General features: G+C 30.5%; 1 protein-coding gene across 6 annotated transcripts in view; it reads left to right on the forward strand.

Moving 5' to 3' along the window:
• The window catches only part of Hmgcl (hydroxymethylglutaryl-CoA lyase), a 100,375-nt gene that overhangs the window by 34,739 nt on the left and 44,202 nt on the right, over positions 1-21,434 (forward strand). For 3 of the 6 annotated variants that reach the window (XR_012755175.1, XR_012755171.1, XM_075356497.1), the window contains exon 2: positions 11,481-11,508. The exons of the other annotated variants lie outside the window; for them this stretch is intronic. Coding sequence is in view for 1 of the 3 variants with exons in the window: in XM_075356497.1 (XP_075212612.1) it covers positions 11,481-11,508 (28 nt within the window). In the remaining 2 variants the exon portion in view is untranslated. The remainder of the gene's footprint in view (positions 1-11,480; positions 11,509-21,434) is intronic. 6 annotated transcript variants of the gene reach the window in all.

The following is a 21,434-nucleotide window of genomic DNA, read 5'->3' on the forward strand; positions in this document are numbered from 1 at the left end:
AGTCTCCCACGATTGGCCCCTGTCAACAATTTCTCGCCGGTCTAAAGGATCGGAACGCAAATAACTCCGTCCATAAATAAAACAACATAACTGTAACTGCCACTAATTAAATATTAACCTGCCCGTTAAATGAAAGACACAGCAGCAAGGGACATTCGTCCAGGTTCTGCGATTAGTAGGGAGATAAAAAACTTCTCCCGCTATTTTTGGGTTACGTTCCGACGTGCGCTAGTATAACCTCTCCAAAACAAATCCACCGGGTTGATTTAATGGTGAACTCATAATCGGAAATCAGCATTTCGAAGTCGAGAGTTCTAAGGTTCAAATCCTAGTAAAGGCCTTTTATACCGATTTACGAATATATATATATGTTTAAATAAATAAAAAAAAAGGAACTTAAAATTGTGTAAAAAATATATAAAAAAATGTCATCCGCGCGACGTAAAAATGAAAATAAATTAATTTCCCTGCGTTAGTAATTATCCTATATTAAAGAGCAATGGTTTTTTTTAACTGTAAATGTGTTTTTAAATTTTTATCTTTTGTTTTAAAAAAATATAAATAATTTGTCATTTTTTGCACTTGGAAACTTTTAAAGCCGAAATACCTTTTTTTCAGTTTTAAAATTATTGTTATTATTTTCTGATGAAAGTTGTAGATTCAGTATTATTAAATAAGTTTAAATTAAAGTTGTTATACGTAATAAATAATTATTAATTTCTAAAATTTTGAAGATTATTAGTTACTTTTTAAACTTGGGATTACATCTGCCTTACATTATTTAACGTATTCCAAATATTATCGCAACTTAAGACGAACAAATTTTCTTCTCAAATAATTTTATTATAGTACAAATTACAATCATATATTGGTTTCTTATAATCTCCTTGTTATACAGGTGAGAAAAATAATACCGAACCCATAATGAAACTAATACTATGAAAACCTCTCACGACTAGCGCGACTAGTAGATGTATGTGCTACTACTGGTTGTTGCTGCCTTTGTCAGACGGTTACGTGTCAGTGCAGTGTACATTTTGTTGCAGTGCGTTACTATGGTTATAGTTGTGTTTGTGTAAAATGCCGTATTCACTCCATGAGAGGATAGCTGTAGTTGAGGGCTATATTCGTTCTGGATCGTTACAAGAATCACGTCAAGTATTCGTAGAAAAATTTCCGAATGCCTGTAACCTAGCGAAGAGTACCATACACGATTTAGTTAAAAATTGGCGTGCAACAGGTTCGGTTTCAAATACAAAACGAAATAGGCAACCATCCGTTGGGACTTCACAGGCCATTGCCGATATGAAAGGAGAATTACTGGCACACCAAAAAAATCACTACGCAAGTTATCGCAACAATCTGGTGTTAAATATACATCTTATAAAATTCTTCATGAATTAAAATTGAACTATACCGCGTTACAACTGAAGGGGATAGACAGCTAACTAGCCGTCAGCAGAGGACGGTGGCCTCCACGTTCCCCAGAGTTCTCTACATGCGATTTTTTCCTTTGGGGCTACTTAATGGAGAGAGTTTATGCATCTAATACCCACATTATTGATGAACTGAAGGTGAACCTTCTTCAACGAGAAATTAACGCAGTTGACAACATTTTGCGTCAGACGACTCTCAATATGATCAATCGAGCACAAAAGTGCATCGATGCCCAGAGTGGTCATTTTGAATATCTTTTGTAATAATAAGGTAAATAAATGCAACATTTAAATAATGTTTTATGTTTTTTCTTATTTAATTTATCCACATCATTCGTAAAATTTTATTCCAACATAACCTACCGATTCTGCAGCGGTTACGTTACGGGGTTTCGGTTTTATGTTGCTCACTGTAATAATAAAAAGTAAATTAAAAATTATAATTTGGCCAAAATGTGTGGGGTGTTGTATATATTTCATTGTTGAAGATTTATTGCAAAAATCATAAATTTATTGCGTTGTAACGATTGCTGAATTTTTTATTTTTTTATACCTTGAAGTACGATGAGAGAGAGAGAGAAAGAGAGAGCATGCGTGCGATCATTGGTATTTGAAACATGATGGAAGAATAGTTAACTGGATCGGTTACTTGCGCTGTAGTGATTGTTGATACTTTTTTTAAATTATTTTTTTACCTTGAAGTACGTCGACTGAAGTAATTTGTGTTCTAATCATGACTGAAGTTTGGAAGTGAATGTGAAAAAAAGTTTATTACTTTCAGATAGGTAACGTATTTATTACACCTTAACAATGCACGATTATTTGCGCTTTACAGATAATACAGTAATGTTTGTACTCTTACATGAATTTCTTATAGCTTATGTGCGAGTACAATTATTTTTGATATGGATGCATTTATATTTTATTATGTAATCAGCTTCATGTAGCCTATGAATTTTTTACACGCCTAAAAGGCATTTCTTGATATTATAGGAAATAGTAAATTGGCCTGAGTAGTTGACGATAAAATGTAACTACAGATTGTATAATGGAGGTTTAAAGTATATTACAAAACGCTAAATACTTTGCTTTATTTTTTATTCAAAAAGTCTTATATAATACGAACTAGGAAAAGGCGGGCCTGTGGCCAGCCGCGAAAATATTACATCGTTTATGTTTCATTACCCGTGATCTTGTTAAACGTTTTTGTAACTAAAAAATTGTAACTAAATAACGTTCATGATTTAGCGTACTATTAACAACAAAAACCTTTACAACGAAAAACTTCAAAATCCTGAACATTTTTAGCTGTTTCTTGTGTTGTGATTTCTTAACACAGCTGTAACCCCAACGTTTTCCTTTTTTATCCCCAGAACACAAATATAATTCTAGATAAATCGTTGGAATCAAGCAGTATAAATCATTGGAACGAATGAATCGTTCGTGCGCTGCGCGCAGCCGCCCGGCGCACCACCATTAATCCGCTCTGCGCCAGTAGCAGCTAAAATAAAAATTTGAGCACACACAACAAACTAACCCACACACCAAACTTTTTTATGGACGAGATATATTTGTTAATACTTAAATCAAATAAGTACAAAAAAATTTGTTTCCATTACATAAAAAATTACGCGTCTAGGGAGTCCTGGAATAGGGTTTTTTTTGAAAGAAATGATGAAGATAGTATAAAACCTATTTAAAAAAATACTAAAGAATAAAACATGTAACTTTTTTCAAATAGTCTTGAAATTTTGATTTTTTAGAGCTGAGATAAATTAAAGGTTGTTGGGTTGTTAATAGTTATTTGTTTTAATCTCTCAACTATTTCAAAAAGTATAAATTTAATGAATTTAAAAACCAAAACACCCAATTTTGCAATTTAGGACTGGGAAATCTACCATTATAAATCATTTTCTTTTCTATTTACTCGTGCTACGTAAAAAATGTAATGTAGTTTCTCTTTCTGTTAAACAAAAATCTCTACATAATATCGTTAAAATCTACTGTATTTTTTTTTTGTTGTCTTATTTAATAATTTTTATAATCTTTCCTGTTATGTTTTTTATCACTATTATTACAATTTTTTATCTTTTTTTTTGAAAAAGTAGACGTAATAAATGTGTTTCTTTTCCTCGTTAATTTTTTAACAGAAAAATATACTAAAATACCTTCAGTAATTATAATATATTATCATAATTAGGCTATTAGCACTTGTTTAATAGCGATATTATTTATAGTTATTGTTTCTATTTTAAAAGTTAATTATTTTTTCTTAAAATTTTGTATAATTATGTACCAAAAAAAGACAAATGACATTCAGGCTTTCATTTGTTTAAAGCCTTAACAGTGCAGTTTCAGTACTAACATTTGTGTAAGTTTTGAAGATATATACGTTTTTTTTTCGGTCGATATTTTATTTAATAAATATATTATCCTGAACAGCTTCCAATTTAACTTTATTTGCCTTACATGGACCGGTCTTTAGATTAGATATGAATTTATATTTAATATTTTTATTTATTATGCTTGAAATTAATACAGTAAGTTTATTTACGATATTTTGTTTACCGACGTAAATATTAAAATAGACGAAGCCATTAGTTATAATTACATTGCTATTTTTTGTAGGTAAAAAAGATGAGCTAAAGCTATGACGGTAAAAATTGTAAAGTAGCTTTTAATAAAATTTTAATAAAAGAATTATCCTGTTGTCATCAACTGTAGAAGAGTATGGAATGTTATTTTTTTCGTCTTTACATAGTTCCGTTCGCTTCTTCAATTGGCCAAAAAAAAATTCTGCATATGTTAGGTTAGAGTGTACTCAAATACGTAAGAGATTTGATCTTGCTCTGTTATTAAAATATTAAGTAAATATAAAGTCTACATTGACACACACACACACACACATATATATATATATATTTATTTATTTATTTATTTATTTATTTATTTATTTATTTATTTATTTATTTATTTATTTATTGCAATTTTTCTTGTGGCCTTGAGTACCTTCGTGCTAGTGCTCCATATTAGTGCTCCAGACACTGGCGAGAGCGCGTCTCTTTCCAAGGTACATGGCACCATTTTTCTCAAGGTTATTTCTTAAAATCGTGGATGGGGGTCTGAGGGGATTCCACTTGGTACTTTGTGTTACAGAAAAATCTTGTACGTTGTTTCTTTTCCTTCGATTTTTTTTTATTTCAGCCCAGTAGAAGTGTCGTATGAATGATTTTATAACGCAGTGAGCTTGTCGAGTAGTTTGTGGATGGAATTGGGTAATGTTAGGATCGGTGGGAGAGGAGCTACGGGCAGAGTTAGATAGTTTTGTAATGTGGAAGAAATTTTTTCACAGAATAGCGTTTTCATTTCAAATTCTGGTTTTGCTTTTACTACTGTTGTTTGTTTTTAGTACTTAGCTCTTCAGACAGTTCAAAAAGCAATGTTTAAAATATTCCGTCTTTTTTGGGGCCGTTCATACTCGACTGAAAGGTTCCAATAGTTTTGGCCGGTGATGTAGTTTTACGGTACACTCGACATAAGCGGGATAAACAGCTATGTTTTCAACACTTCTGATGGAAATAAATATCCCCGAGCTGATTTTTTGAAGTCAGTGGCCTTCAGCCTGGCTGATCCTCTCGTGAAAAGAAGGGCTTCCAATGTAAGGAACTACAAACAGCTGCGATCGGAAATAAGATTACTTCTTTCAGTCGAAGAAGGTCGTACTTCTAACAGTGAACTACCAAAGAAAAAAATAAGATGCCACACGTGTGATAGAAATAAGGATAGGAAAACAATCATATCGTGCTCGAAATGTAACCTTCCAGTGTGGAAGTAACGTGAAAAACTCATTGGAACACGTGTTTTGATGTTTTTCTGCGATAAAAATATTTAAAGTACGGGTCTCTAACTATGTTTATATATAAACTGTTACTAGTTGAAATTTGTGAAGTTTATTCTTCGTTTTGCTACAGATAATGATGTTTTGAGCGTTAGATTTCATAATTCAATGGTTCCTATGTTTCTAGTAAAAATTGCTTAAAAATAAATTTTATAGTGTTCCTAATGTCTCATATTTACTATATTTTGAAAAGAAACTGTTGCTCAAGCTACTTATATATTGTATTTATATATAATGATCATTAAAGATCTGCAAATGAAAGCCGGGAACTATTATATAAATAATGTTCATAACAAAATTTTTCTTTTTTGGGGCTTTTCTTCTTTTCCTAAGGTTTTTAAAATTCCGTTAAGTCTCTGTGTTTTTTATTCAAGAATAATAAAAACACGATTACATACTGATATCGACCAAGTGTTCAATCAGGTATGGTCCACACTTACCAGGTGGGGCCCATGTGGACCCCACCTGGTACTCTGTGTCCCAGTTCCTAATCTGGGTAGCGTAAGATTATATTATTAAGCTTAAATTCTGATAGGAAAAAGGAAAAATTACATTTAAAAAACTGAAATCGGTAAGAAGATAGACAAATTCGGGTCCATCTTCTCAAGATAAATTCATCCTGTGGACTAATCTTCTTTCCCAAATTTCATTTGAGGTGGAAAACAGTAATTATATATGAGCAGTAAAAAAATATCATCGTCTGGAAATCAATTCACAGTAACAGAAACACCCAGATATTAATCATCACAAGCAAATTTTACTTAAAACACATAAAGGCCACTAACTTAATACGTTCTAACAATATGATACACTAATATACTAAAAATAATATAAACTTTTTTAATGGAGTCTTTATACTGTAGTAATGAAATATGCTATTTTTTCACTTAATTAAAAGTATTTTCTCATCATATCTTTCTTTACAAATAGTGTTATCTCTGTATGAAAACTGACCAAACTGCTGAAAAATACTCTCGAAAATATATTACAGAAGTATAATTTCATTTTTATGTATGTCGACAAATGATTTTTTAAATTTGTTTTTAAAAAGATTGTGTAATTAAAATCGGCGGTTTTTTTGTAAGAGCTTTTCCGATAGCTGGTTATTTAAAAAAAAATATTTGTAGTGCAGTATTTTATCTTTATTTTTTTATTTCTTGCCCTGAATTATTTTGTATGACGTGGTTTAAAAGATTTTGTGTAGTGATAAATTGTTTTAGTGCTTCTTTAAAAAAATATTATTTTTATGAATGGTAGAATAACATTTACTTTTATTGTATATTTAAAATTTTATTTTTTTATTTAGTGAAGTTAATATTTTTACTGATACACATAGCAAGGTAATTTGAAAAATCGAATTATTTTATTTATTTTTTATTATTATTTAATTAAATTGTTTCATTTCACTCTCTCGTGCGTATTAATGATGAAATTTTGCTATTTAAAGTAGATTAATGTACGAGTATTAATTACTTTCATTATAAACTTATTCCTGATTCGCGTAAGTACTGTAAGTATCATGAAAGGGGTTTTATATGTTTATCGTTACAGCGCTAGAAAATATTGATTTTTAGTTTTGTTCCGTTTTTTCTTTTTCTTTTTAAAGCTCGTTTGTTAGTCTTAAAATTTTGTGCTTGTATTTATTTCTTTTAGTAATTGAAATAATAGTTAATTACCTTGGCTCAGAAAATGAAGTAAAACAAAATATTAAACGTATTAAAAATCTGCGTAATATAAGAAAGTTGATTGCTTTTTGTTTTATATTATTTACGCAAAACCTGCTTAGATACGAACTTTTTATTTTTTGATTCCCATATTCCGTCCGTCAAGTTTTGAAAGTCCATCCAGGGACATTAATTCTATGTGTCTCCTGATGACTTTACTTGAATGTTTATTTTTAATCTTAAGTGTTTTATGAGCGATTTCCTTTATAAATTAAAATATTTCAATTACTGTGTAAAATTATTTCTTTGTATGATATTATTTTACGAATTTTTGCGTTCAGTTTTCAATTTTCATCTGTTAAAATTCTGTTTTATACATAAATTTAAAAAAAAATTGATGTTGGAAATGGAATACTCCGTTCTCAAAAAAATTTCCTTATGTTTAAGATAGTAAGTATAACTAAAGAATTACTCCAGAAAAAATCTGCTAGACATTACGGTCGTATATATGTTCTTTTAAATGTAGGTACGTTTTGTAATCTCATAACTATTTTGTAGGTATTAGTTTATTTATTTATTTTTTTTAAGTATTTAAGATTAATATTCGGGAATCTTTTCGTGAAAGTGGTTCAGTATAAAGTTTTAGAATGGTAACCATTTTTTTTTCATAAGTTGCATTTTGGGTTGTATGACATCATACAGTATTTTAATTTAATGAAAAAATAAATAAATAAAGCTATTCCAACTCTGAAGTTGGTTTGATAATATAACGGTTCAACTAACTGTACGTTTCAGCAACAGTGTACGAATACATTTCTTTTTCTTTTTTCTTTATTCTGTTTAGCCACCGAAACCGCCTTAAGAGGATTTACTTCACAGGATGAATGAGGATATACGAATGTAAATGAAGTGTAGTCTGTACAGTCGCAAGTCGACCGTTCCTGAAATGTGTGGTTTATTGAAACCCACTCATCAAAGAACACCGGTATCCACGATCTAGTATTCAAATCCGTATAAAAGTAACTGCTTTTGCTAGGATTTGGACGTTAGAACTGTCGACTACGAAATCAGCTGATTTTCGTTGACGAGTTCTCACTAGACTAACCCGGTGGGTTAATGTACGAATACATAATCTTATATTATTTTCTTCGTAATTAATGAGAGAAACTTTTTTTACAAATGACCAGCGTAAAACCTCGATTATGGTTGCAGAAATAAAGAAAATAAAGCGTAATTAAGTAAATTCTATTCGTAAAATGAGTTTATATTTATTCAAAGTTAATATTTATACTGTGCGTAGAATTTATTTCATTTCACTAACGCATTAATAATAATAATAATGTATTGATTCAAAGATATCGATCTTTATTAATAAAATGGAACACATTTTACATCATTTTATTATCGATGATTTATTGTAGTAAATTGAATAATTATTTCAAATATTTCATTTTGTTTAGATTTTAAACGTACTTGGTATGCTTATGACGGACTCAACTTTTCTAAACCCTATCATTTTAAAGAAAATTGTATTTTTAGTATATAACAGTGAAACTTTTTTTTTTTTTGTCTTCAGTCATTTGACTGGTTTGATGCAGCTCTCCAAGATTCCCTGTCTAGTGCTAGTCGTTTCATTTCAGTATACCCTCTACATCCTACATCCCTAACAATTTGTTTTACATATTCCAAACGTGGCCTGCCTACACAATTTTTCCCTTCTACCTGTCCTTCCAAAATTAAAGCGACTATTCCAGGATGCCTTAGTTCGTGGCCTATAAGTCTGTCTCTTCTTTTAACTATATTTTTCCAAATGCATCTTTCTTCATCTATTTGCCGCAATACCTCCTCATTTGTCACTTTATCCACCCATCTGATTTTTAACATTCTCCTATAGCACCACATTTCAAAAGCTTCTAACCTTTTCTTCTCAGATATTCCGATTGTCCAAGTTTCACTTCCATATAAAGCGACACTCCAAACATACACTTTCAAAAATCTTTTCCTGACATTTAAATTAATTTTTGATGTAAACAACTTATATTTCTTACAAAAGGCTCGTTTAGCTTGTGCTGTGCGGCATTTTATATCGCTCCTGCTTCGTCCATCTTTAGTAATTCTACTTCCCAAATAACAAAATTCTTCTACCTCCGTAATCTTTTCTCCTCCTATTTTCACATTCAGTGGTCCATCTTTGTTATTTCTACTACATTTCATTACTTTTGTATTGTACTTGTTTATTTTCTTCATGCGATAGTTCTTGCGTAGGACTTCATCTATGCCGTTCATTGTTTCTTCTAAATCCTTTTTACTCTCGGCTAGAATTACTATATCATCAGCAAATCGTAGCATCTTTATCTTTTCACCTTGTACTGTTACTCCGAATTTAAATTGTTCTTTAACATCATTAACTGCTAGTTTCATGTAAAGATTAAAAAGTTATTACGGCTTCTTTCTTATGTTCTTCAATTATTACTGTTGCTGTTTGGTTCCTGTACATGTTAGCAATTGTTCTTCTATCTCTGTATTTGAACCCTAATTTTTTTAAAATGCTGAACATTTTATTCCAGTCTATGTTATCGAATGCCTTTTCTAGGTCTATAAACGCCAAGTATGTTGGTTTGTTTTTCTTTAATCTTCCTTCTACTATTAATCTGAGGCCTAAAATTGCTTCCCTTGTCCCTATACTTTTCCTGAAACCAAATTGGTCTTCTCCTAACACTTCCTCCACTCTCCTCTCAATTCTTCTGTGTAGAATTCTAGTTAAGATTTTTGATGCATGACTAGTTAAACTAATTGTTCTGTATTCTTCACATTTATCTGCCCCTGCTTTCTTTGGTATCATGACTATAACACTTTTTTGGAAGTCTGACGGAAATTCCCCTTTTTCATAAATATTACAGTGAAATTAAAACTAATAAAAATAACCGGTATTCGAAGTGAGGTTGTAGGTATAAATCGTTCTTAAAATCAATTTTTATAAAGTGTTTATTATGAAGAGTAGTGACGATTTATTTTGAAACACACTGATCGGTATTATTGACGATACTAATCGATTTATATTTTTGCTTATGAATATAAAAACTTAATTATTATTGTTTTATTCATGTATGTAACTGCTGCAAATTATTTTTATAATACCTGAAGAAAACTTGAGAAAAATCTCTTTTTGGGTGGTTTTCTATTTCAATTTACGCCTGTGTAAAGTCGTACGAAACTTGAAAATATATATCCTGTTAATTTAATAATTTCATCTGTATTCGTTCGATTTTCGAGTTTTTTTTTTACGCATTCTTTATAGTTATCGACCATTTTCAGGGAGGCAACTGCCTCTGTATTTGTTGCGCGCTGTGAGTTGACGATTGGCGCTGTAATGGCGAGTTCTGACTGCGCGGGGGGGTTGAAGAGCTGTTATGCGTGCGTTCCACAAAAATCGTTATTACAAAAATTAAATTACGAAATCTTATTTAAATGACATCATTGTCTAATTACTGTACAGTAAAATTTCCTTATTCGCGGGGGTTAGAAACCGTAAAAATGCCGCGAATACAGAAAACCACGAATGTAGAACAGAACTAATACTCATTTAAGGAAGAATGGTTAGGTTTTATGTAAAATGAAAAATAAATCAAGCGTACGGCGATGTTATTAATGAAACTGAAACGACAACATTAATTATAAGCACCGGTTTAGTACAGTACATAGGTACACTACACAAAAAATATTTAATAAAATACAGTGCATTTCCTAATTTACTCGTAAGCACTTACCTAACTGATTTAAAAACCCACTGCGTTCACTTTGTACTGTATTAGAAAACTGTCTACGTGTTCAAATCCTACTCGGTTATCGCCTTAAAGTCAAGAAAACAGTACTACGTACACTAAAACTAAAATTAAAATTACCGTAAAAGAGATTTACAAAACTAAACTACTATTCTGGATTACATTTACGAAATTTTGTAATCTTTCCTTGTTTCGCTCTTGTTTTAAATGAAGTTCTGTTTATTCTTGCATAGCATCTTCAATTTGGCGCTTAAAGATTAAGGTTCCATTCAAAGATGTATCAGCATCTATAAAAAAAACTGGGTGAGATCAAGGGACAGTTTAATGCCTTCGGTAATCGTTTTGATATTTAACTGTTTTCATGGGTTCGTATCTTCTACCTCTTCACGTTCATACATTACCTGCGCCATTAAATTTTTTAATATTTTTATTCTTTAATGTCACTACATAATATAATGTACGGTAATACGGAAAATGTTAGCCGCGAATATAGAAAATACATCGCAAAATACTGCACCACGAATAATGAAATCGCGAATAAGGAGATTTTACTGAATTTATATTTGCATTTAAAGTTACGATTAAACTAAGATTCACCTTATCCAGCACATATTACAGTAGATGTGTAAGCCCTTGGATTTATAAATAAATTAACGTATAACAATAAATAATTAGTATTCAATTTTCTCTTATGTTACAGTAGGATCAATCTTCCGAACTGTAACAAGGCAAGTTTAATAATAATAAATCTATTTGTGCGCTTTTTATTTAAATTTATAAGTGATATCTGTTTAAGAATTTAACTTTTCTCTTTGTAACTTTACTAAGAGAAAAAAGTATAATATACCTACCGCTCATATATATTATGCGTGGGTTTGAAAATTGAGTGTATCTCGTTTTGCTATGCGGCCAAATAGTTTTAGTGTATTTATGTGAAAAAGTAATTGCTATTAACGTGGTAGACAATCTACCTCTGTAGTTAGGTTGTTAGTTCTTAGATGGCGCCACTGAAACGCTATTTGAAATAAGAAAATAAATACAAAAAAGAACGAATAAACGGACTAATTTAAGAATAAATGGAATTATTTTTATTTAATTAATACCGAAATTATAAATATGATTAACCAAACTTAAACTAGCCCGCTTCGCTCCTAGTCAAGGTTAACGAGCATACGTTTAGTTTGTTTAGATTATACTTATAATTTTATTTATTTTCTTTCTTCAGTATAGCGTTTCAGTGGCGCCATCTAAGAACTAACTACCTAACTACATAGGTATATCGCCTACTACATTAATACCAAATAATTTATTTTAGTGACAATTTTTCGCTAACAATGAATCCTGTCATTAAAAGGAAAATAAAAAATAAAACATTGCATGGACAGAGCAAAGAAACTGTATGTAACGTGTTAAAATTTATGGAAGAAGGAGCTAAGCTCAAGAAATCAGACGACAGTTTTCGTCTTGCAACAAGATCAGCTTCGTTGTAGTAGCTGGTGTATCCGTTAGTGCGATAACGCGTATAAAAAAGGGAAGCTGAAGGCACGTTTTCAAATGAAAATGGTGAGTCAAGTTTCTGTACGCCGGATAAAAATCGCAAGAGACAAAAACCTGTTACAATGATTGACAATTAGGATTCCTTAGCTGTTAGAAGAATCGTTCACAATTTTTACTTGACAGATAAAACAGTATGCTGTCAAAAAATTAAAAAATAAACTTCAAAATGATCTACACTCCACCTACACAAAAAAAGTCCCTTTGGAAGAATGAAACACACGTGCAAGAAACCTGAATCTTGGGGGGGAAAAAACAAGAAAAGAGTCTAGAGAAACGACATGCAGCGCTACAGAGCACGTATATATAATTTTTGTTTCTTTCGATGTATGTAATATTTTATTTTTTCCAATGTTTGTATAGAAATAGTTGGTTTAAACCTTTAAATTAATTTTAAACCAAGCTGCTAGATCCCAAAACATCATGAAAAGAATAATTTTAATTTTTTTTGTAGAAAAAGAAAACCGTATAAGAATAATTTTAATTTTTTTTTGTAGAAAAAGAAAACCGTATACACTTCTATAAACGTGTATTCAGGCTTGAAAAAGGAAAAATCTTTTAGTTTTTTCTTTTTATCAAAAAAAAAACCAAATTACCATTAAAATATTGAAAATAATGGTCAGTTTAAGAGCCGCAAAATATTGTAAAAGTTTCATAATTAATTGAACAAAGACATTTATAATTATTAATGTAATGTTTATAAGGTAAAAACATAATGAAGATACACGAGTTTTGTTTATTTTTATCTCTTACTTACGAGTAGTCATACTTTTACTTAGAGTAGGGCGCCATGGAAAAAGTTTAATTGAAAAAAGGCGCCGCGAATCGGAAAAGTTTGGGAACCACTGCCTTAGAACACTTGACTTGAAAATCAACTGATTTTCGATGACGAGTTAACCACTATACCGGCCCGGTGGGCTCACTTTCGACAACTATTGTAACTTACTCATTTTCCCATAAAGTCGCGTCACTTGAACACTAAATGACACTTCAGTAGCTAATCGTAAATCTACTTTAGTAAAACAAAGCTTGTTTTTTATCTTGTCTTAACTACGAATTGTTTTCGTTCCATATTTGGCTGTATGATCGTGGTTGGTGACATTAATATATGATTATATTTATTTCTAATCATCATTACCACATGTCCAGTGTACACAATTAACAAAACTATACCCAAATCAAACATTAAACAAAACATACGCTATAAATTATTTCATAAATCTTAACTGATTTGATATCTTTAGAATCTATGTTAGCAAAATAATAACAAAAAAATCATCACAAAATAAAATTTATGATTATGATGCTAATAGTAATTTATAAAATTAATTTATTAAAAAACCAACGACTTGCCTAATTCCAAAATTAATCGCGTTGTACTATTACACCATTTCCAAATTGGTTCCATAAATAATTTTTCCTACATTTATTAAATTAACATGACTTTACACGCAATATATTTTATTTCTTTCCAAATTACACTACTTCAACTGCACTTCAGTATGTCCTCTTCTTCGGTATTGCTGTCGTCCACGGAACTGTCGGAACTGAAATCGGTTTCATGTAATTTTACAGTAAAGTGCTCGGAAATTTCGTTTAACATCGGTTTAAGTTTTAAATAATTTGTCTCGTAATTTTCCACAGTTTTTCAAACTGCCTTCCAGAAGTTTACAATTATTTCTCTAAATTTTTATTTCACCATTTCTATTGTGTCTTCTAAATTCTTTTGAACATATTCTAAATTCTTTTGAGCAATGTAAATTTTGACACATGTCCTGACGTTCTCAATAGCATTTATGTCTGGAAGATAACGTGGTAATCTGACAACAGATGTCCTTTTTCATCAAACAATCTGTTTTGTAAGTTTTAAATCGCGATTTATGTAGTTTTATCAGCAATTCAAATTTTAACCTTTCATGTGAAAATGGTATTTTGTTTTGTAGTGAGCCAGTTGATTATCTGGTTTTTTTGAATTCAAATTAGGGACTGGATTTAATTGAACATTGTGGTTTTTACTGGTTTTTGCCGACATTATGGGTTTATGTTTACACTAAATAAATTAAATTTACGAACAAGTCAAGTTAGAAAAAAAATAATTTTCCTTTAATGACACTATTACTTTAAAACTTTTTCTTTAACGCTATTAATTATTAACAAATAACAGCTGCGAACAAAGGTCGGTTATGTAAATATTAGATTCAGTTATTGGTTATAAAGTAACGAATACAATGTTTTCAGAAAAGTACGTAAACATGATGTTTTACTCTCGGAGTTCTGATCTCATTTGGCAAGTTGTTTACTACCACCATAAACTATTGCTGCAATGCTACGGCGCATCCAGTTTCTGTCCGTCATCAGTGGAACAAACAAGCTGAAATAGTTGTAGACCGATCTAAGACATCACTCAAGAATAACAGTATCCCATGCCTAGTTTAATTGGGGAAATTGAGGAGTGAAATGGATCCTTATTATCTTCTTCGCTTTCCCGAAATTACTGTCATACATCAGCATCCCAAATCTTACTAATGTCAACTTTGTTCTGTTTGACATGGGACTTGATCGTATTATTAACTTCATTGATCTTAGAGAAAGTAAAACTCTTAACTAGTATTATTTGTTCTTCAGTTGCTTTATAATCCATTCACGTGCATTATAATCAAAATAATAACCGGTAAATATAATGTAAAGCAACAAATTAACTTAAACATTTCTTTTTAAGCATTAAACATTTGAGTTGAAAGTATCTCTACTCGATAGGAAAATTGGAAGGATAGACATACGTTATCTAATAAAGTGGTAAGTTGTGTTAACTTCTGAAAAGTTATGTTAAAAATGTATAAAATCCGGTATGGAATGTATTTGTGGAGGTTAAGCGACTGTTCAAGGTCACTAATGTTCTTTTTCTGTAAACAAAAACAATCTTTGTTATTCGTATTTTATGTGTTACAATTTTTATTACTATTGTAAAGGTACTCGATTAAATATTTATTTTGCTAAATAGTTGATTTTTGTTATTTATTTACTTTTTCTTAGGAATATGTTGTATTTTAACTTTAATACTGCATCGTTCAGGTTTTAGATGTTATCATTTTCACACGCTCTACGTAAACTATATTAATTTTTTTTTCTTCTATTTATTTTATTATTGATTTCTGATCTAAAATTGATATATTATGTTTTTATTTTCATAATATACATTACAAAAATATAAACTACTTGTAGTAAAAATTAGTTCTATTAAAGAATTTAATATAAAAAAATCAGTAAAACAAGTAGCTGTGCTAAAGGGTGTTTGTTTTAAGTGTAAATGTGGCTGTATCAACTAATACTACGTTTAGAGCAAATCGTTTAAATAATTATAAATAAAAATACAAATTTTTGTTGTAATAGATTCGTATTTCTGTACGGAAAAACCATACGTTTGTGTATATTGTAAGAGTATATGAACATCACGGCTAGGAATTTAATGTATCCTTATACGCGTGTAATACAGAGAAAAATTCATATTTCGTAAATCAGATAAACTTAATTAGTAAATGAAAATACAAGATAGATTTTTTGTTATGCAGTATTACTGTATACACCCTTGTATCATGCGCAGCCATGTAAGACGCACACCCAGTTTTTGAAAATTGAAAATGTAAAAAAAATTGTTTTTTTTTTGCATTTTGTTAAAAAAAATCACCGTAGCAGATAAAATGTGTAACAGTATTTTGCATAACGTCAGTAAATCCATTAAATTCTAACAAGGATTTACCTTCGAACATGGTTGTTTACAGATTTAAACTGTTAGTGTATAATTAAAAGCGTAGAATTTATAGAAAGTACTCGACTGTAATTTGAATACCGTCATCAGTTCTCGAGTTTCCGTCATCCGTAGAATGTCAATTATCTTCGTAATCAGTTAACCACAAATAATCGTCCTCAGTTCTATGGAGATCGTTCGAAATACGACATTTCTTAAACGTTTCTTAACCAAATCATCTAGGTCAGTGGTTTCTAACCTAGCCACAATAATCCACTGAAAAATCTGTATCGAAGACAGTTTCTTAATTTTATCAGCGATATTATTTCTTGTGTCGTATTGGCCATCCGGTTTGTATAGTTTTAAACTCGCCTGGTTGGTCTAGTGGTGAACGGGTCTTCGCAAATCAGCTGATTTGGAAATTCAAGAGTTCAAGTCCTAGTAAAGACAGTTACTTTTATACGGATTTGAATACTAAATCGTGGATACCGGTATTCTCTGGCGGTTGGGTTTCAATTAACCACAAATCTCAGAAACGGTCGAACTTAGACTACAAGACTACAGTTCACTTACACTCGTACACCTCATTTTCATTCATCCTCTTAAGTATACCTGACGGTGATTCCCGGAAGCTAAACAGGAAAAAGGAAGGGAAAGGTTTTTATAGTGTTTAAGGTGTTTGATTTTAAAACGTTGGTTTACGCAGATATTTAAAGGTTGAAGAAAAGAAGTCATTCCACCAGAAATGACTTTTCAGAAACTCTGATTGGTGGAAATAAGATCATCTCGTGCTAGATGTGAAGTCAAGGCTCTTATTCTTGTAACTCAACATCGGGTTTGGTTCACGGACTAATTTTTATTATTTGATTTAAACCTGTTATTTTATCTAACTTTCAATGTTCTGTTACAGCAAAAGTTTACAATATTTTTCCTTGTAACCAGCTTAGCATTTCTTGGCAGTTATAACGTTGCTTGTTCGGTGTTTTCTGTGTTATAAGAAACAGGTAATATCGAAACAAATCGTATATAAGCATATGAAAAGTGTGTTTAAACGCAGTTTTCATATTTAAATGTAATTATTTATAAATGACATTGTTTTCATAAAAATAAGGTATGTCAAGGTCATTTAATGGAATAATCAGTTTTTTCATATGATAAAAAGACGTAGTTCTATGTCATAAGTTTTTTGTGATGTGAAAAATACGTAATCGATTTATATTTGAAAATGTTACTTGTAGATGATTGCCATTATAAAAAAAGGCTTCTAATATTTTTTTCTGATAATAATGTTTTATTTCAACCGCGTCGCGTAATTTATTGTTTAATATTAAATGATTTATTGTTTACTACTTTCTACGTAGAAGACTTGATCTATACGAAGTTTTAGGTTTTTTTTTTTTTTATGTATCCTTAATATTTTTAAAACCTGTTTTGAATTACGTCAGATTTTTTTTCACTACAATCGTTTGGCGTAGTATTTGGACGTTAATTTTATACTATATCATTTATGTATACGTATACGTATATTAAAAAATTATCGTTTGCACTTTTAAAGCATTATTGTCGTAGATTGTGGTCTTCTATTGATAACCTTTGTAAATTATTTTACGTAATGAAATATAAATTCCATTATAGAGTTGAGTTAAAGATTTTAAATTTTATAGAACATTAATTTGATATTCGAATTCTATTTTGTTAAAATTGGAAAACGTTTTTAGAAGAATAAAAATTACTTTCTTGTACGAAATATAAGGAAAATTTCGGTTTTCAGATTTCAACGGTTTTTGACTAGTTACGCCGCGACGAATTTACATACGTATGCATGTATCTCGCATAACTCAAAAAACGATTAGCCGTAGGATGTTGAAATCTTGGATTTAGGACTGTTGTAACATCTAGTTGTGCATCTCTCGCTTTTATTGCTATCGACTGGACCAGAAGTGCCCAAGAAAGCCCAAAAGATTTGGATTTGGACTTTTTCTTAACTATAGTAATAAGCCCTCATTGAGAGCTTTTTCGACAATATATCATAAGTTGTACTTATTTTTATTGGTTCCAGAGTTATAGTCAAATAAACTTTTACAAGGGGAAGGCATATAGGTTCAAATCCGACTTCATTTACTTTTTTCTTCTTTTTTTTTAAATATATTGATTTATTAATAATTTTAACCTCTGATCGTAAAAAAACGTTTTACAATAAATAATAATTCAGTAATAACAATAAAAAGAAAATGAAATAAAATCAAAAGTTATTTATTAGTGAATTAAAATTTCATGTACTGTAAAAAATTTAATAGACGTACAAGGAAGTCATATGGTGTCCACATCAGATTTTTTTAAAATGTGGTATTGATAAATAATAACTTTATTAATATTGCGATATAATTAATATTCAACGAATGTCTAGAATTGTTAACCTGCTAGTAATAAAACTGTACTGCTCCTGTATTTGTCTGGAAGAGTAAAGGAAAATTTCTTGTGTGGAGATAAAAAAAAAATCGGTAAAAAAAAACCCCAAAAAAAACAGTTTTTAAGGCGATATTGGTTTTAATGGAGTTAATAAATAAAGAAAACGGACTTTTCACAACGCACTAAATTATTTTTTTAAATTGTACCATTAAATTCTTATTTAAATTTTGATTTTTTGAAGACTGTGCTAAATTTAAAACTTACTTAATCTGGGACCGAATTCAAATAATGAAAACTTGAAATTAAAAAAATTATTTTTTACTTTTAATTCGGTTTCATTTGTTTTAAAAATTTGATTAGGCTAACAACCTTCCTTTTTTTTTTTTTAAAGAAAATTAAAAAGAAACCTCTAGGAAGAAACTGGTGAGAAACAGGCGCCTTAATAAAAAATAGGTAAAGAAATAGAATAAAGAAAAGTAAATGTGTTTTTTATTTTTTATGTATTTATTTATTTTTTAAATTTAATACATGTTAATATTTCTTATCAGTTATTTTGACGTTTCGCTTGAAAATACTTTAAATGTTCCGGCTATATAAATGACGTAAATCTGTGAGATTCTGTCTTTATTTATTTTTTTAAAAAAATCCATTATTTGGAAGAAACTGAAGTGTAACCGCTAGTGTAATTTCCTTTACAAGATAAAAAACTGGTTAAAATCAGTCGATTTTATAAATAGATGATTTGTCTTAAACATACGCACGTGTCTGATTGATATATAATATATACTAGCTGGTCAGGGCTTGCTTTTTTCGCCCTTTCCGTCTAGCCAGGAGGATTAAACCCTTGGATCCCCGCTGTGTTCGTTATCGTTATGGATGTGAAAATAATAATGTTAAAATTTCCAAACGAAGTTATTTATTCGATAGGCTTTTATATTGTTTACAAAATCCTTGGATTTAGAATGGTCTCCATTCAACCGTGTTTCAAGTACCTTCGGCTGTTCTTGAGTTGGAGATAAATGAACCTTTCCTGACGCACAACGTATCCCTTTTGGTAACCCTTTCAATTACCGAGCACACTTCCGTCATGGCGCCAATATGTCTATGATCGGCGTACTTAATCTGCATATTGTAGCTAAAGCCACTTCTATTCTTATGTGGCCATGGTAGCTGTACAATGACATCAGTATGAACTCGTGCGGAATTTAACTCGCTTGCAACTTTATTGCAGCTCGAGAGTCTGGACGTGGCGCTCTAATGATTCTCGGCAGCAGCTAACAGAGAATCGTGCATTTCAGCTGTTTCAATGGACCGAGATTCTCCCTTTTTTTTTAGCAGACTGAATAATAAGAAAGTTTACTCTCTTTCTTGAAGGCATATTTTTTTAATTTTAATACAATCTAGTATCAACACGCGAAATAAACAAAACCCTTAGAAGTTCGCTAAATGTGCTAATTTAAGCACATAAATAAATATATTTAAAATTTTATAGATTTGAACTGTGAAACTTTTCCCTTTTCCATGGTAATAGTAATGTAATGAAGAAAAAGAATTAAATTATTTTATTTCGTGGATATTTTTAATATCTTAACCTCAATTAAGAATATCCTGATAATTTTATGTGGAGATAATGACGGAGCATCTAAGATATAAATCTGAAAATTTTTATTAAAATTTGACTAGTAGTTTACGCGTAATGCGCGCACAGGGACGACCCTAGTTATTTTATTATTTATATAGGTATAAGGCAATCTTTTTTTTTAATCTGTTAAAAGCAAGGGAATTTATTTTATCAGATTTTTTCCTCTTTTAATTCACAATAAAAAAAATTAAATATCTGTTAATAGGTCTGTTTATCTAAAATTGTAACATCAAAACTTGAAATTGTAAGTATCTATTTCTGTTTTTATTTATAAGAACTTTTTTTTCCTGTTTAGCCTCCGGTAACTACCGTTAAGATAATTCTTCAGAGGATGAATGAGGATGATGTATGTATGAGTGTAAATGAAGTGTAGTCTTGTACATTCTCAGTTCGACCATTCCTGAGATGTGTGGTTAATTGAAACCCAACCACCAAAGAACACCGGTATTCACGATCTAGTATTCAAATCCGTGTAAAAATCTGGCTTTACTAGGACTTGAACGCTGGAACTCTCGACTTCCAAATCAGCTGATTTGGGAAGACGCGTTAACCACTAGACCAACCCGGTGGGTTTCACAGCCTTAGGCTACCGTTTTTTTTAGCAACTTTTAACATCTATTTCATTTTGTATAATAAAAAATCCCTTTCGGGACGCGGGTAGGCGGAGGTAGATTTCACCGGTGCTAAGTAGGGGATAAGAAAGATTTTCACCATAAAGTTAAGAAGAACTTCAAATTTACTTAATACAACAATGGTTACATGTGAAAAAAGTTTCACATGCTTAGCATACAAGCCCCACCTTCTTACAATTCCAGCAACATTTTGGTCATCCCTTGCGGTAAAAGTATTTCATATGAAAAATTGTTTCAGACTCTAAACATTACTTAAAAACCTTTTAAGTAATGTTTGAGTAATAATGAGGACTAACGACCTCTTTAAACCGATTCGATACTCTGCCTATTAAGAGAAGTATGATTTTTTTTTGTCTTCAAAACTCCATTTTTTTCACCCCCTGGGCCAACGGATGGTGATATCAAAAACTTTTACTTAGATAAGTTTTAGGCCCTTACCAAGAAATATTAGGAACTTTAAACGACTTCGATAATTTATTTAATAAGAAAGTTATAGCGTTATTTTGTTTTTGCGAGAAATCAAAATCAATCGAGAAATCAAAAATCGGACCGATGGTCCGATTTTTCCCACTATCAAACTCCACTGAGATTTTGAATCGTTGTATTTTATGAATCAATTTGAAAGTGATTGGCGCAAAATTATGGCAGTTATCGTGTTTACATGAAACTGAA

This window comes from Lycorma delicatula, chromosome 1, assembly GCF_047948215.1.
Source record: "Lycorma delicatula isolate Av1 chromosome 1, ASM4794821v1, whole genome shotgun sequence".
NCBI lineage: Eukaryota > Metazoa > Arthropoda > Insecta > Hemiptera > Fulgoridae > Lycorma > Lycorma delicatula.